The sequence below is a fragment of the Myxocyprinus asiaticus genome, chromosome 1, assembly GCF_019703515.2.
Source record: "Myxocyprinus asiaticus isolate MX2 ecotype Aquarium Trade chromosome 1, UBuf_Myxa_2, whole genome shotgun sequence".
In the NCBI taxonomy this organism is placed as follows: domain Eukaryota; kingdom Metazoa; phylum Chordata; class Actinopteri; order Cypriniformes; family Catostomidae; genus Myxocyprinus; species Myxocyprinus asiaticus.
In genome coordinates, this window is record NC_059344.1 from 15,909,135 (window position 1) to 15,925,691 (window position 16,557).

The window sequence follows — 16,557 nt, forward strand, 5'->3', positions numbered from 1 at the left end:
AGCTGTAGCTTCTTATTATTGGTAATCAGGCCTATATTCATTTGGACTTTTGCAGTGCAGTTTAGGCTATGAAGTCATATTTCGTCTATTGGAAAAAATACCAAAACAACTATTTCCTTGGAAAAAGATGCAAAACAAAATAAAAAATAAATTAATAAAATAAAATCAGAGGACATTAGACCAAAAGATGGGGCCAATGACCTCAATGACAACTTTTGACAATAGACAATTATCATTTCTGAAGGTTAGCTGCACTATTGACCTAAGCAATAAAACAAAGCGACACTAAAAAAAAAAAAAAAAAAAAAAAAAAAAAAACAATAATCATTTTAAGATTTACGCATTTCAATTTCATAGCGAAATTCCATCAAACTGAATTGAGTTATCTAAAAAAAAAAAAATTATTATATATATATATATATATATATATATATATATATATATATATATATATATATATATATATATATATATAAGTTTTATTAATTAAATTTTGTTTAAAATTATACAATTCAGTTCTTGAAAATAGTCTAAAATATTTTCGGGGGGTGTGAATTATTTGAATAATCAAGTTTTGAAAACTAGTGTAAACATAGGACAATAGTTTTCGCCTGTTGTTTCTCAATAAACAACTTGAAAAATCGAAATAAACTCTCTTAACCTGTCTATAGACTTTTGGGAAAGAGAAGTGGTGATTGACAACAGCAGATTCTGCGTTTTTGCGCTACATGTCGGTATTCCGATTATTTTTAGCGAATCGGTTCGTTCGGACAATTGGTTTGAATGAACAGGTTGAAACAATGATTCATTCTTTTTTCCATTTAAATCATCAACAATAGTATTCTCAGATGTCCTGGCACGGCATAATAAGTGTTCTCTAGAGAAATAAATGTTAGGCTGTACCTATTTCCCTAAGTTTAAAAAAAAGATTGTGCCAACTGTTGCGCTGTTTATGGTTCCAAAATTAGCCTTCTTGTACCTCACAGTTTCACTCCCAAAGTTCTCGCTAAGGCTCTCTAATTAACATTCTAAATAACTAAATATTATTTACACATTTATTTATATGGGTATGTGATGACATACTAAAATCCCCTGGTATTTAGTGAGAGACCCTAGAATGATTTACAAACGCTTTGCGAGTCGGTTTGATTGATCATTAAAAAGAACCTGTTCAAATGCACGATTCATTCGCGATTCGGACATCACTGCTCTTAACTCCGAGTCAACTCTGATCTGTGACATCGTTTCGTACTGCTGAAGTTTGATCGCCTGTTCCGAAGTAGTGTGAAGAAATTAAAAGGCAGAAATGAAGACTGAAATGAAGAAGACGCTTCTTATGAACATGTTTATCAATAGATCTTATTTGTTACTTTTCGTTTCATGGAGTGTCTCCGCCGATAAATCCGCGCAATCAAACCCAATCAGAGGTAAAGCAAGGCAGAGATTTTACATCATAATAATGGGATGCCTTGAAAATGTAATGAACAACTAATATCATGCACATTTTATTTCAGAAGTGATCTTTGATTCAAGCAAACAGAGCAGTCTGCAATGGACGTCCTCTCCACCAAAATCTGTGAGTGGCAGTTTGCTCATTCATTTAATATTTATATAAATACTTGTGCAAATTATTTATCTAATGTAATTTACAGGTATATAAATAGGCTGTGTATAACTTTATACACTTAAAAAATATTTTAGCCTTTTAATTTAACAAAATTAAATGAATAAACCTTAATAATATATATATATATATATATATATATATATATATATATATATATATATATATATATATATATATAAAGGTTTTTTTATTTTCTTCAAATTATTATTATTATTATTATTTTGAGTGTAAAGAAAATAGATATTGTTTCTAATATTTGTAAGTGTATAATACAATTTTATATTTAAGTTCCTTACAAGTATAACAGACAAAATACTTTTCTAAATGACAATAGTGGGTTGCTGATAAATACATTTTTGGTTCTCTCTCTCTCTCTCTCTCTCTCTCTCTCTCTGTCAATGTAAGTGGAAAGAAACATACATGCAGCTTGGGAAGGATTATAAACACTATGTCTACCAAGCCTGTAACCCCATATTCAGTAAGAGTCCCCAGACATTATGGACCAATTGGATACCCAAGCAAGATGCCCATGAGATTCGGCTGGACCTTAGTTTTGCCCAAGAGGACCAGCAACCTGTCTATATTTATGTCCAAGGATCTGACCAACCTCAGGATCAATACTTTGGGAGACCACAGGAAGCTGTTCATGAGATCACAGCCCAAAATCAATTTCCTGTTGGAGATTTTCCTCGGGATGAGAACCTGAACCATGTTCAGGGTCTTTATTTAGGAAAAATCTTTCAGAAGGGCTTTCACCTAGGATTTTCCTACAGCGGAGGGTGCATTTTTATTGCTTCTGTCCAGCTATTCTTCATGAAGTGTCCAACATTTTCATGGAGCCAAATGAAGTTTGAAGAAACACCAGCAGGATCAGGGTTAAGAAAGGGAGTATGTGTAAATAATGCAGTGGAGATCTCTGCCCCAGTGATGAAGTGTCAGTCAAACGGGACATGGGGTCCACCTCAGGGATTATGTGCTTGTCATGCAGGATACCAGGCCGAGGGAAACATTTGCAAAGGTGAGACTATATAATAAATCAATAAATTCTCTCATTAGCATGTTGTACGGAATAAATACAGAAACAACATGCAGAAATAAATGAATGACTTTCAGTTTTGCATTTCACCAACCAATTATTTATGTTTTATATTGCATTATATTTGCATTGATGGGTGCATTTATTTACTTATTAATTTTTTATATTAATTAATTTATATTTATGTATTTTGTTTATTTTTTATTATTTGTAAATCTCCTTGCATATTTAATTATTTATGTGTTTAATTATTTATGCATAGATATTTATTTATGCACAAATATGTGCATTTATTCTTTTATTTTTGCAAGTTTCGTCTTACATAGAGACAGTGTTTATTTGTCAAGGACCTTAACATGACCTGAATTTTGCAGCACTTTAATGACTTTCATACAGCTTGTAGGTTGGGCAGCTTTAAACCAGCAAATGAAAGTGGAGGATGTTTGCCTTGTCCTCCCAGAAGTACAACACATCGAGAAGGTGCATTTCAGTGTGACTGTGAACAGGGTTATGCACGCCTGCAGAGTGACCCTCCCCAGCTGGGATGCACAAGTATGTTTGAGTAAAAAAAAAAGCTAAAAATTGCGTTAATCATGCCATTCCTGTCATTCTATAGATTCTCATCCCACAGATTTCCAAATCCTTCATAACCAACAATGAAATCACACAGTTTGCTAATTGCATTTAGAAATTGTTATAATCACAATCACAATACAAATGTAACAATTCATACATTATCATTTAGCAATCTCAAACAGTATAATCCTAAAAACAGTGACTGTCAGAACAATAAATGCCTTTTATTCATTATGCAGCACCATGTAGCCATACATAAAACTAGCTTTATTTGATTATTAGTGGTGATTTTATTAATGTCAACATAGAAATTTTGGTTTTGTGAATGGCATTGATCATTAGAGGTGTTTGCTAAGGCAAGCATCACTATAACTATTGTTCAAACTTAGAGTTAAGGATTTGAACAAAGCCCTAAAGCTATTAAACTTATGCATTCTGTATTCTGTAACGAATGCAGGAAGAAGTCAAGAGAGCAATCTAAGTGCAGCTTTAATTAAATAAGAAAACGAGTCCAGATACAAAACTTGAAAAACACAGCAACAAAACTAAAATGCGGGAACTGAACAAACGTTACATCCATGGGGATAACAGGAAACAACAACTGACAAAGACACAAGCAAACACAAGGACATTAAATACATTGGGGCAAACAAGGTAAACGGGAAACAGCTGGGAACAATCAGGGCAGGAACCAGGAACAGAGACACAAGAAGGTAAACAAAACTTCAAACTAAAAGTCTCTTAAACACCTTGCGACCTCTGGTTGCCGCTAGGGCAAAAGTCTCAGGTGTGACAACTTCCCAGAATAAGCCAGCCACCACATAGCAACATGCTAAAAACAAACATGCATAACACCTTAGCAATGGCATAGGAATGCCTGGCTACCCCCCACAACATCCATATTCACCTTAAAAATCTCGTCTGATTACGACACCATTTCACTCGCTTTTGGCGCCCCCCACTGGGCATTTCACTAGGAAACTGCAGCGAAACATATAATGTAGCACGAAATTTCGTTTTGCAAAAATGCTTCCATCACGTATAATGTTAATGGGATCAGGCTGCATTTTTGCCCTGAGCCCCCCTTGATTTCTGACCTTGGATGGGTCCAGTCAAAACATCTTCTACCCTCTTTGTTTTCTAACTCAAGAACCTCCATCATCCCCAGTCAACTTAACCTCCCAGCATTCAAGTGACACAGCTGTGACTCTACATTGGGCTCCGCCTGCAGACCTGGGTGGAAGAGCTGAAGTTGAATATGATGTGCAGTGTAAACAGAGACAAGATGCATCTGGGGATCAGTGGGTTCCATGTGAGAACACGGTGTTGATTCTCCCTTCCACCACTGGATTGAAATACACAGCAGTCAATATCACCAAAATCGAGCCTGAACTGGATTATCATCTGTCTGTCACAGCACGCAATGCCATATCTATTAAACTTGGAACTGATCACTCCATACAGTCAACTATCATCTACAAAGGTGAGTGTTGATATGCATCTTTCTGCTAAAGAAATACAGGGGTTGCATAGTGATTACCGAAAGGTTATAATTTCGAGGAATGGGAATGATACATAAGCGATCATCATTGTGCAAAACCCTTAAGGCAATTTACTCAAAATGAAAATTCTGAAAATCATTTGCTCACCCTAATGTCATTCTAAACCAATATGTTTCTTCTGTGGAACACAAAAGGAGATATTTTAAAGAATGCTCAGGCTACTTTTTTCCATACAACTGTCAAACTCCAAAAAGTAGACCATATGACTTGCATGCTATATTCCAAGTCAAATGAAGCTATACAAAATCTTCATTAAGTTAACATTTACAGAATTTAGCATTATGTTTCAATCTGCTTTCTAAAGATGATTGATCACAATAATCTTCTTCTATTGTCTACAGTCAGTTTTTATCAGTAAGCAATAAAAACACAATACTGTACTTTATGTATACTATAATAGTAAATGGGTCTTTATACATCTTCAAAAATGCTAATTACTAAAGGACTGCTTACTAAAAATGACAAGTACTGTATCTTGAGCAGCTGAGGAGAGCACTTTTAAATGCACAGTTGTCAATACAACACTAATAGCAAAAACAACTATCCTGTATTTTCATTTAGATGACATTGTGCATCTTTTTATGTGTAATGTGTTTCAGCAAGAGATCCATTCAGTATATTGCCCAGTCCTGGTCCCATAACCCATCCCAAACAGGTGCTCTTTTCTGGTCTAATTGCTGCTCTACTGTGTGGTATCCTGATTCCCTTCATTCTCATAGCTGTATTCTTCTTTGTAAGGCGTCGCTACAGGAAACTCAGGTAAACAAGGAAAACCACAAATGTTTATGCATTTGCTTGCCTATCCAATTATAGTCCTTAAAATAATTTTTTTTGTCCTGCTTTTTATATTTTCATCCTAAATATTTGTTAAAGCAGTATATTATCCCTTTGAGAGATACTGAATAATGACTGATGAGAGGCCAGTTCGGACCCATGAGACATGTGACTTTTGTGCACTACAATAGAGCAGCTTCTCTGGTTTCAGCCTTTATATAAAGTTTAACTATTATGGGCTCTGTCGTCCAGGGCATGCTGAGTGACTCCAGCCAGGTCTCCTAAGCAACCAAATTGGTCCGGTTGCTAGGGAGGGTAGAGTCACATGGGGTAACCTCCTCATGGTCGCGATTAGAGGTTCTCGCTCTCAATGGGGCACGTGGTAAGTTGTGTACGGATCGCGGAGAGTAGCATGAGCCTCCACATGCTGTGAGTCTCCACGGTGTCATGCACAGCGAGCCACGTGATAAGATGTGGGATTGACTGTCTCACAAGTGGAGGCAACTGAGACTTGTCCTCTGCCACCCGGATTGAGGTGAGTAACTGCGCCACCACGATGACCTACTAAGTAGTGGGAATTGGGCATTCCAAATTGGGAGAAAAAATAAATAAAAATATTTTCTACAGCATGACAGTGCAGCTCCCATCTACTTAAATGGGGAAAGACCGAAATCTCCAAAACTGTTGGGCAAGATTACGATCAAGATTACAAAATCAGCAGTAAAATTTCTTTACCTCATATCATGCTAAAAAACTACATTTACCTGACTTGTATAGCTAATGCGCATTCTCGAGTTGATTGACAGGCGATGTCTGTATCTAAAAGGCTCTTTTACCTTTAGGGCGGGACTTCCTTTCCACATCCGTAACCGTTGGGCGTTCCAATTTCTCCCATTCATTTTAATAGAAGTGACCCATCTCTGCTAAATAGCCTCTGTCTTGACACATGACAACAACACATGACAAGAAAACCATCTGCATGTTGGTTACACCACCTGATTTTAATTTAATGGACAAAAGTTTTCCAAATATTTTCACTGCTTTTTAAAAAAAACAATAATAATAATAATTAAAGATTATTCCATACTTCTTATGCCAACATCTCTCTCTCTCTCTCTTTTTCTTTCAAAAATTTCAGCTTTTAAAAAAACTTTTTTTTATTTATTTTTGTATTGTCCCCGGACAATAAGCTGTGTCACTTTGACATGTTTGGCTATAAACCCCAGAAAAAAAATAACTATATGACTTTGAACTCAGAAATTGAAGACACGCTCATCATATTAGATATGTATTCAAGTACTTGTTTTGTGTCAAATGCATTTTTAGTGTATTTTTGAATATCTTAATAGATCCAGAAAAGAAAATGAACATCACGTCATTGACACATTTGTGCTGTCATTTTGTATTCAGTGATGATGAGCAAGCGGTGTTCATATCCCACACTGGTGTGACATTTCAACGTATTGACGAACCACAATACACAGCTCAATCTGAGCAAATCACTAGTAAGTCTCCCTCAACCACCTTTGTGTATGAATTCATTTTTAGTCATGTAGAGGGCTTTTATTAATATATACCAATAACCTGTCTCTCTGTCTGTGACAGGCTCAGTTCAGATGCTGGAGGGGGTGAGTTCCAGACTGCTGTGTGGTCTAAGAGATGTGCTGGTGGAGCGTACTAAATTAACGATGGGCAAAGAGCTTGGGAAAGGTACAAACAGACTAACACAGTGATATTTGCAAATTTGCCCTTGGTCTTTATTAGTGTTACAGTAGATATGTAAAGAATGCTCTGCTGTCTACGAAATTCTTGGTTATATCATTATTTACTATTAAATAGACAATGTAATATTATGATTATAAAGTTATAACACTTTGTAACTTCATAACTGTAGTGTAAAACTATATCAAGCTTATTGCTAAAAATAATTGAGTTGAAAGCAGCATTTTCATTCTCATTTTGCATTCTGGGTATGAATTATGGAGTTTGCCATTGTGATGGAAAACTGGACTCTTTCCATGTGCAGGAGAATTTGGGGCAGTCTATGAGGGCATATTTTCCCCTCAAGGAGGAGAAGACATCAAAGTGGCAGTGAAAACCATGAGAGGTGTGTGTGTGTAGTGCAGAGAGCAAGTTACAGTGAAGCATGTATTTCTAATAAAACGTTATGATGTATAGTATAATCTTAAAATGACCGATTTAGAATTAAAGGAATATTCCAGGTTCAATACAAGTTAAGCTCAATCGACAGCATTTGTTGAATAATGTTGATTACCACAAAAATGTATTTTGACTTGTCCCTCCTGTTCTTTAAAAAAAGCAAAAATCGAGGCTACAGTGAGGCACTTACAATGGAGGTCAGTGGGGCCAATTCGTAAACGTTAAAATACTCACTGTTTCAAAAGTACAGCCAAAAGTCGTAAACAATATGCATGTTATCATAATTTTAGTGTGATAAAATCACTTGCTAACCTTTTGTGTGTAAAGTTATCCAATTTTACAACTCCGTTGCCATGACGACGTAATGCTGTTAACACTAAAACAACTGTACAAGTAACGTTTTACACAACATAAAAGCTCAAATAATGCACAAGTTAAAACAGAAGAATCAATATTAGTGATGTTACAAAATTATAAGGTTCACATTTCTTTCTTTAAACCCTCCAAAAATTGGCCCCATTCACTTCCATTATAAGTGCCTCACTGTAACCTAAATTTTTTCTTTTCTTTTCTTTTTTAAAGAAATCAAAATTGGTTTATGTAGTAATCAACATTATGCCGCAAATGCTGTCAATTTAGCTTAACTTGTAATGAACCCGAAATATCCCTTTAAGAACTGCTTATTGGGCAGAATGAAACACTCTGAATGGCAATGGACCAGGTCCATTAAAAGAACCTCTTATATGACATTTAGGTTTGACAATGTGTAATACTCTAAAATGTGTGTGTTTTTTTTAAATTATTTTCTTCCCTGTTGTATTATAGTTGGAATCCACAGTCAAGAGGATCTGGAGTCCTTTCTCAAGGAGGCAGAAATTATGCGATATTTCGATCATGACAATGTAGTTAAATTGCTTGGTATGTCTCTCTTGAATGGAACTATTATTCAATGTTTGAAATCTAGGCTAAAATGTATAATTTACATCTAGTTGGTGTTTATAGTTTTAGGTAACCTAATTTCAATCACCCCAGAAGTTCCCATGGCAACTGGGCATCTGTGGGCCAGCCAAGGGCAAAGTGAGAACCTGCACAAGTTCTCTTGATGCTTCGCATTAACCGTGGGATACAGTTGACTTTTATCACCTGCTTGTCTTTGACCTCCCAAATTAATGAGAGATTGTACCATTATAAGAATCGAATGGATCATGGCAGCTGTTCTACATAATGCACTTGACAGCTGTCTAATACTGTGAAGTGCAGTAGCCAATTAAGTCAAAGTCATACATTTCTATTGACTGATCGATATATAAGACAACGTTGTGATGAAATTGTCTACCATGGTTTGCTATTGCACTGCACACTACTGATTTGCTGTGTGTTATGTGTGTCTTCTAGGGGTTGCACTAGAACGAGATCCACAGTCCTCCATCCCTGTACCTCTTGTAATTCTTCCATTCATGAAACATGGAGACCTACGGCGCTTTCTTATAGCCACTCGCTACGGCGATGTTCACATGGTCAGTCTACAACCTACAGATAATGACATTTACAACACCTTTTAACACGTTTTAGGCAGGATATCTTGTTTTGTTCAGTTCAGTGAGCATGGGGTATTTCTGTCGATTTTGGCAAACCAATTAGAAAATTCAGGACATTCAGTCTCCAGTGTAGGGCAGCACAAGTGTTTGATACAGGGGCATTGCTAGGGCTGAAGGAGATAAGGGGCTTAGCCCCCAGAGGACCCCTAACAGTAACTGTTTATTGAAACCTGCCAAGTGAGTCCAATCTACCGGCCAGACCAGGCAGTATTCAACAACTGGCTATATAAATGCAAGGGAGCTGCCAGCCTCAGCCAACCAGTCGCTTCTGCTGTGAACTGAATGAACGTACATCCGTAATCTACCCCAGTCAGTCTACTGGGTGAACAAAATCATAGTGATAAAGCATATTTTGAAAAAACATGAAAAGAAAATATTTTATTTTTGAAGTGGACTGTGTGTGAATTCTCAGAAAAGATCAGGGGCTTGGGACAATAGATCAGGTAACAAAAGGAAGGCTTATCATAAGGCTAAAAAAATTATCAAAATACATCGACAGGACTTTTAGCAATGCCATTCATCCTGCACTATTACATCTACTACTGTTAAATAATCCTAAATCAGCAGAAAAGCTGCATTTATCCTCATAGTCAATAGATCACTAAAAAAATAAAAAAATCTTTCTTTATATTACAGAGGTTAAAATAACCACAGATTTGAGAGTATTCTACTTAGCATTGAAACTGACCCATATATATATATATCTTTTTTTTTTTTAGTTTGTGCCTTATCAGAGTCTTCTGCGTTTCATGATTGACATTGCTGCAGGAATGGAGTATCTCAGCTCTCAGGGTTTCATACACAGAGACTTGGCTGCTCGTAATTGCATGTAAGTCCACAGGAGGGCAACAGAGAGAACTTTTCGATGCCCTGTTAAAGGAATATAGTTCACCCAAAAAAAGAATTCGCTCTTCATTTTCTCACCCTCATGCAATCCCAGATGTGCATGACTTTCTTTTGCAGAACGCAAACACATTTTTTTGAAAAATATCTCAGCTCTGTAGGTCCTCACAATGTAAGTGTGAATGGTGACCAGAACTCAGAAGTTCCAAAAAGCACATAAAGGCTGCATAAAAGTAGTCCATGGGTGACAGATCAATATTTAAGTCCTTTTTGTACTATAAATTATCCTCCCTTCCCAGTAGGTGGTGATATTTACTAAGAATGCAAATCACCAAAAACAAAAGAAGAATGTGAAAGTGAAAGTGAAAGTGGAGATTGATAGTACAAAAAGGACTTAAATATTGATCTGTTTATCTCCCACACCTATCATATTGCTTTTGGAGACATGGATTTAATCACTTTTGTTGTATGGATTACTTCTACGCTGCCTTTATGTGCTTTTTGGAGCTTCAAAATTCTGGCCTCCATTCACATGCATTGTATTGACATACAGAGCTAAGATAGTCTTATAAAAATCTTCATTTGTGTTCTGCAGAAGAAAGAAAGTCATACACGTCTGGGATGGCGTGAGGGTGAAAAAATGATGAGAGAATTTTCATTTTTGGGTGCACTGTCCCTTTAAATCTTCCAGTGTCTTAACAGTAGCCACACCTAATGAACAACATCTGGTTCCTCCCACACTTACCCATTTTTTGACTCTTATTGAAACACATACATTTCTACAGGTTGGGGGATGACCTGCGTGTGTGTGTAGCTGACTTCGGCCTGTCTAAGAAGATCTATTCCAGCAACTACTACAGGCAGAAAGTGGCTGTGAGAATGCCTGTAAAGTGGATGGCCATAGAGAGCCTGTCTGAGTCTGTTTACACTACTAAGAGTGATGTGGTCAGTCTTACATTTGCTTACCTTGCCAACACAGTTACAGTACATAACCTTTCAACTTTGATACTAAAAGTTTGTGCATTCCTATTGAGGATATAAATGCATTCAAAAGAATGTTTTATTTGTTTTTTTAATGTAGAAATGTGTAAAATGCTGTTGCAGAAGACTTTTCCATTCACTTGAATGCAAGTTACTCCAGTGACTAGTTTTACAGTTAAACATTCACAGCGTTACAAATTATACACAGGTGAATCTCACAAAACCCATCAAGATGTATTTAAGATGTATAATAATAATGATTATATATTATTATTATTTTCATGACAACTATGTCCCTTCCCCTAATTATTTTTACTGTAATGCAAAAATATCTCCTCATAATTGTAATGCAAAAATTATATATTATTTAATTAGTAAGTTTAAATCATGTACAGTAGTGTTTGTAAATTTGAAAAATATTTAAAATGTGTAACAAAATGAGTAAAACCATAATAGTTCTGTGTTTACAAAATTAAAAGAAACAAGAAATTATATTTTTCTTTGCTTTAATATGTATTTTATTTTAAGTACCTTTAAGACATATTATTATTATGTTCTATTATTATTATTTTCATGATATTTATGCACCTTCCCCATTCTCATAACTGTAATGTAAAAAATGATATAGTATTTAAATAGTAAAGTTTAAATCATGTAGTATTTGTAAATATGTAAAATGTGCAAAAAATTTAGTAAAACTATGATAGTACTGCATTTGTTTTATTGACTTTAATTTCTGCTGATTTTAATAAAAAATCATTGTATAGGAGTATTTTTTATACTGTATTACAGTAACAAGAAGAGTATCTAGTCAGAATCATCAAGTAAAACATCCAGATGCATTACTGTAATAAGAACAAAATTGCAAGCAATTTGTGAACTGTGTTGTTCCTGATGTCTCGCAGTGGTCTTTTGGAATAACCATGTGGGAGATCACATCCAGGGGGAGGACACCTTATCCGGGCATCCCCAATCATGAGCTCCTGGACATGCTGGAAAGTGGACACCTTCTCAAACAGGGGGACAACGACAGCAATTTGTAAGCACATCCATTATTTTTCATGCATGATCACAAAAAAGTAGCACAAAATGCATTTAGCTTTTAAGAGTAAAGATATTACCACTGATTTAGTTGATTAGGAAACTGTGATTAAGACTGCTAAAAACTGGCTGTTGCAAGACTACTGAAATCAGGTTAACTAGGAAGAAACGTTTAAGGGTTTAAGAGGTGTTATGAGTCACAGCAGTTGCCTGCCAAGGCAGACACCCTTAAAATGGAAGAATTACCTTGCTGAGAAGGTATCGGGGTAGGTGCTGTGATCACTAAATCATGGTATATTGTAATGTTTTGATGTGGTATAGAGACATACATGGCAATACTGTTTTTTAAACAGCAGATCTGAGAGATAATATAAGTGATGATTCAAACTCAACATCTTTCTTTTCCTCACTCTGTCAGATATGAGGTGATGTTGAGCTGCTGGCACAGAGATCCCACTCAGAGGCCATGTTTTGGAGAGCTGGGCCAGAAACTCAAAGCTCTTCTATCTGAGCTTCCTCCCCTGGAGGCCAGCAAGGACGCCCACTACATCAACCAGGCCCTAGAGGCAGCCAGTGATCGGCAGGATGCTGCAGAGGACCTGGATCCTGAGGTGGAAGGGGCTGTAAACAACATATATCTACCCGAACCTGTTGGCAGATTTGTGTGCAATTCCAGACCAGTGGAGGAAAAAGAGGAGGACGGATACCTGCTGTGGAATAAAAATGAATGAGCATGGGCCATGCTTGGTCTCTATTGGTACTTATGGCACATACAGGGCTAGTTGTCACATGGTGACGTTGATAAAAGGGCTGTAATCTCACTAACTAATTTTGAATCAAAAGTGCAGTTACACAAATACAGTATTCTTGTTTTCTCTAGAAGAGGTTTTGTATGTTGTTTTCAAACACCTCAACACAGTTTTACAGTTTTTCTCAGTCACGTTGGCTCAATTCTTGAATGAGAATAATTCTCAAAACATTAAGTTCAGATCTCTGAACGGTTAGTTTCTTGTTCACACCATATTTGAATTTCGTATTAATTTAAGCAAATTGCACGTGTTTTGGCACACGTGTGCATAAAAGTACAATTGTCTACAATTTGCACAATAACTAAATGCATATAGCTTGCTGATCAAAACTGAGGAGTTGATTCTCAGTGAAACTGTCATATTCTTCACAACTTCTAAACATTCTTTCGTGTGAGCCATCACATGCAAAATGATCCATTCAGTTATCAAAATCTGTCAGACATATATATATATATATATATATATATATATATATATATATATATATATATATATATATATATATATATTAGTTATATTATACTTGTTGACCCCTCTCCAAACATAGCGCTTATGGTTGTGACCATAAAGCTCTATTTTGGTCTTGTCACTCCAAATTACAATGTGCCAGAAGTTGTGAGGCGTGTCAAGGTGTTGTCAGGCATATTGTAACCGGGCTTTTTTGTGGCATTGGCTTCTTTCTGGCAACTCGACCATGCAGCAAATTTTTGTTCAAGTATCGTCGTATTGTGCTCCTTGAAACAACCACACCGTCTTTTTTCAGAGCAGCCTGTATTTCTCCTGAGGTTACCTGTGGGTTTTTCTTTGTATCCCGAACAATTCTTCTGGCAGTTGTGGCTGAAATCTTTCTTGGTCTACCTGACCTTGGCTTGGTATCAAGAGATCCCTGAATTTTCCACTTCTTAATAAGTGATTGAACAGTACTAACTGGCATTTTCAAGGCTTTGGATATCTTTTTATATCATTTTCCATCTTTATAAAGTTACATTACCTTGTTACGCAGGTCTTTTGAAAGTTATTTTCTGCTCCCCATGGCTCAGTATCTAGCCTGCTCAGTGCATCCACATGAGAGCTAACAAACTCATTGACTATTTATACACAGACACTAATTGCAATTTAAAAAGCCACAGGTGTGGGAAATTAACCTTTAATTGCCATTTAAACCTATGTGTGTCACCTTGTGTGTCTGTAACAAGGCCAAACATTCAAGGGTATGTAAACTTTTGATCAGGGCCATTTGGGTGATTTCTGTTATCATTATGATTTAAAAAGGAGCCAAACAACTATGTGATGATAAATGGCTTCATATGATCACTATACTTAAATAAAAGACAGTTTTTTTGCATGATCAGTCATATTTTCAAAATCAATGCCAAAATGTCACAATTTCTGCCAAGGTATGCAAACTTTTGAGCACAACTGTGTGTGTGTGTGTGTGTATATATATACAGTATATATTCCATAAATATCTATGACATGGAATGTTTTTTTATTGTTGCGTTTTTTTTTTTTTTTTTTTGCATGGATGTCATTTTATGGCAATTTTCTGTTCACTATATATGACTTAACATGTAAGAAATGTGTATAAATGGACATGCAAATCTGAATTTTCTGTTCACATGTAACTCATTGCTACAAAAATACATTTACAATGTGCATATCCTTTTTCTGTGTACTACAGTATTGTACAGTATTGTCTTTTCCCAGTAAACTTTTATCTACTGTTGATATCATTATCTAAAAAGCTCCATGTGATACACGATAGCATTCAGCTAGACAAAACTGACATTCCTGTATAGTACAGTAAGCAGTCAGTGTCAACAAAAATGTAGAACAAAAATGAAATTTGTGTATAACAAACATTTCCAGGGTTGACTACCATGGTAAAAAAAACTCAATTTTTTTACCAGTACGGCTCACACGATGACAAAAAAAAAAAAGCTTTTCATTTTGGTGGTATTAGCCGATTTACTGACACAATAACTAGGTTTTGAAGCATGGATTAAATGTTTTGGGTGAGTTACTACATTTTGCAGACATGCAATAGTTGCGATGTCCCATAAAACAGTTGTGACAATTGCAGTTTAGAGAATGTTAAGACTGTTTCAAAAAATGAGCCAAATCTATTTTGGGGGTGGGGGGTTGTGCATGTTGAGGTCACAAATATAATGGTCCTCTTTGGTCCTTTAATATAGTAAAGGCTCTGAATGCAATAATTTTCTGAATAAAGACTTTAAATGTGATAAAGGCCCAAAATGTTATACTTTTTGGTTTTAAAAGATACACGTTCACACAGAAGTTCGCACAGTACAAGACAAACACTGTGTCTACATTGCTAGCAATTTGCCTGTTGTATTAATCTTTTCCTTCTTTTTTGTGCTGTATGATCAAAGAAATCATTTTTTCATCATTGATGTATCTGTAAAATGACATGACTGTGTCAGCTGGCTAGCAAAAAGAAAATACACAAAATTATTTACTGCCCTCAAGTTGTCCCTCATTGTGTTTTTCCCCCAGTGGAATCTTAACACAATATTTTATTTCGAGAACCCGAACGCTGCTCTTTTCCATACAAAAGCAGTTCATATTGACCACTGCTGTCAAGGTCCAAAGAAAAAAGTTCATTATTAATATACCATAAAAGTAGTCCATACAACATGTAGCTGTTGTAAGGCCCCAGAAAGCTTGTAATATAATGCACAAGTCATATGGGCTACTGTTATGATGTCTCTATACTGAACCTTTAATAGTTCTTTATGGTATTTGTCCTTTTTGAAGCTCCACAGCTCCATCTCACTATAAACTGTTATTCTATGGAATGGAGCTGCTTAAAATATATATTTTTATGTTCCTAGAAAAAGCATATGGGTTTTGAGCAACATAAGGGTGAGTAAATGAGTGAGTACAAGTACATTTTCCATTTTTAGGTGAACTACTACTTTAACTGGGGGCTAATCCACAAAATTAAATATTCTATTTTAAAAGAAGACTCTTAAGAGATGCTGTACAAAATGCAGAATTAATTAAGGTCCAAAAGCCAGTGTCTGTATGGGCCAGGGGTGTGTCAGTGCCCATGGCATAGGTAACTCGCACATCTGTGAGGGCACCATTAATGACAGATATGAACAAATTTTGGAGCAGCATATACTGCCATCCAGCACCGTCTTTTCCAGGGACGTCCCGGAATTTTCAGCAGGACGGCTTCAAACCACATACTGGCCGAATAAGCAGAGAGTGCGGGTGCTAGATTGGCCTGCCTGCAGTCCTGACCATCTCCAATTGAGAAAGTGTGGTGCATTATGAACCGCACAATACGACAATGAAGACCCCGAACAATTGTGCTGTGGAAGACCTGCATAAAGGATGAATGGGGGAAAATTCCACTTTTAAACTTAACAAACTTGTGTCATCAGTGCCTAAATGCTTAATAAGTGTTATTAGAAGAAATGGTGATGTTTCACAGTGGTAAACACTCAACTGTCCCAACTTTAATGCTGATGTCACCTCCAGTGTGTGTGTGATGTCATTATAACAACAGATCTTCAATTAA

At 36.1% G+C, this 16,557-nt stretch overlaps 1 protein-coding gene across 1 annotated transcript; it reads left to right on the forward strand.

The window, feature by feature from the left end:
* The first annotated feature begins 1,207 nt into the window (after positions 1–1,207).
* LOC127450618 (ephrin type-A receptor 7-like) lies at positions 1,208–15,508 on the forward strand. Its single transcript, XM_051714898.1, has 15 exons — positions 1,208–1,427; positions 1,515–1,576; positions 2,033–2,645; positions 3,060–3,215; positions 4,390–4,722; positions 5,401–5,560; positions 6,986–7,080; positions 7,181–7,285; positions 7,602–7,682; positions 8,561–8,653; positions 9,131–9,252; positions 10,053–10,162; positions 10,962–11,121; positions 12,063–12,196; positions 12,617–15,508. Exons 1-15 carry the CDS (start codon positions 1,307–1,309, stop codon positions 12,927–12,929), a joined length of 2,658 nt encoding a protein of 885 aa, XP_051570858.1. The 5' UTR covers positions 1,208–1,306; the 3' UTR covers positions 12,930–15,508.
* The last annotated feature ends 1,049 nt before the right edge of the window (positions 15,509–16,557 follow it).

What these genes read in the sequence shown, in the direction of transcription:
- LOC127450618 (XM_051714898.1), top strand. Translation starts at nt 1,307, where the DNA reads ATGAAGACTGAAATGAAGAAGACGCTTCTTATGAACATGTTTATCAAT. An exon ending in TCCCCAGCTGGGATGCACAA is followed by an intron (nt 3,216 to 4,389) that starts GTATGTTTGAGT and finishes TTCTAACTCAAG; the next exon opens with AACCTCCATCATCCCCAGTC. An exon ending in TTGGCTGCTCGTAATTGCAT is followed by an intron (nt 10,163 to 10,961) that starts GTAAGTCCACAG and finishes ACATTTCTACAG; the next exon opens with GTTGGGGGATGACCTGCGTG.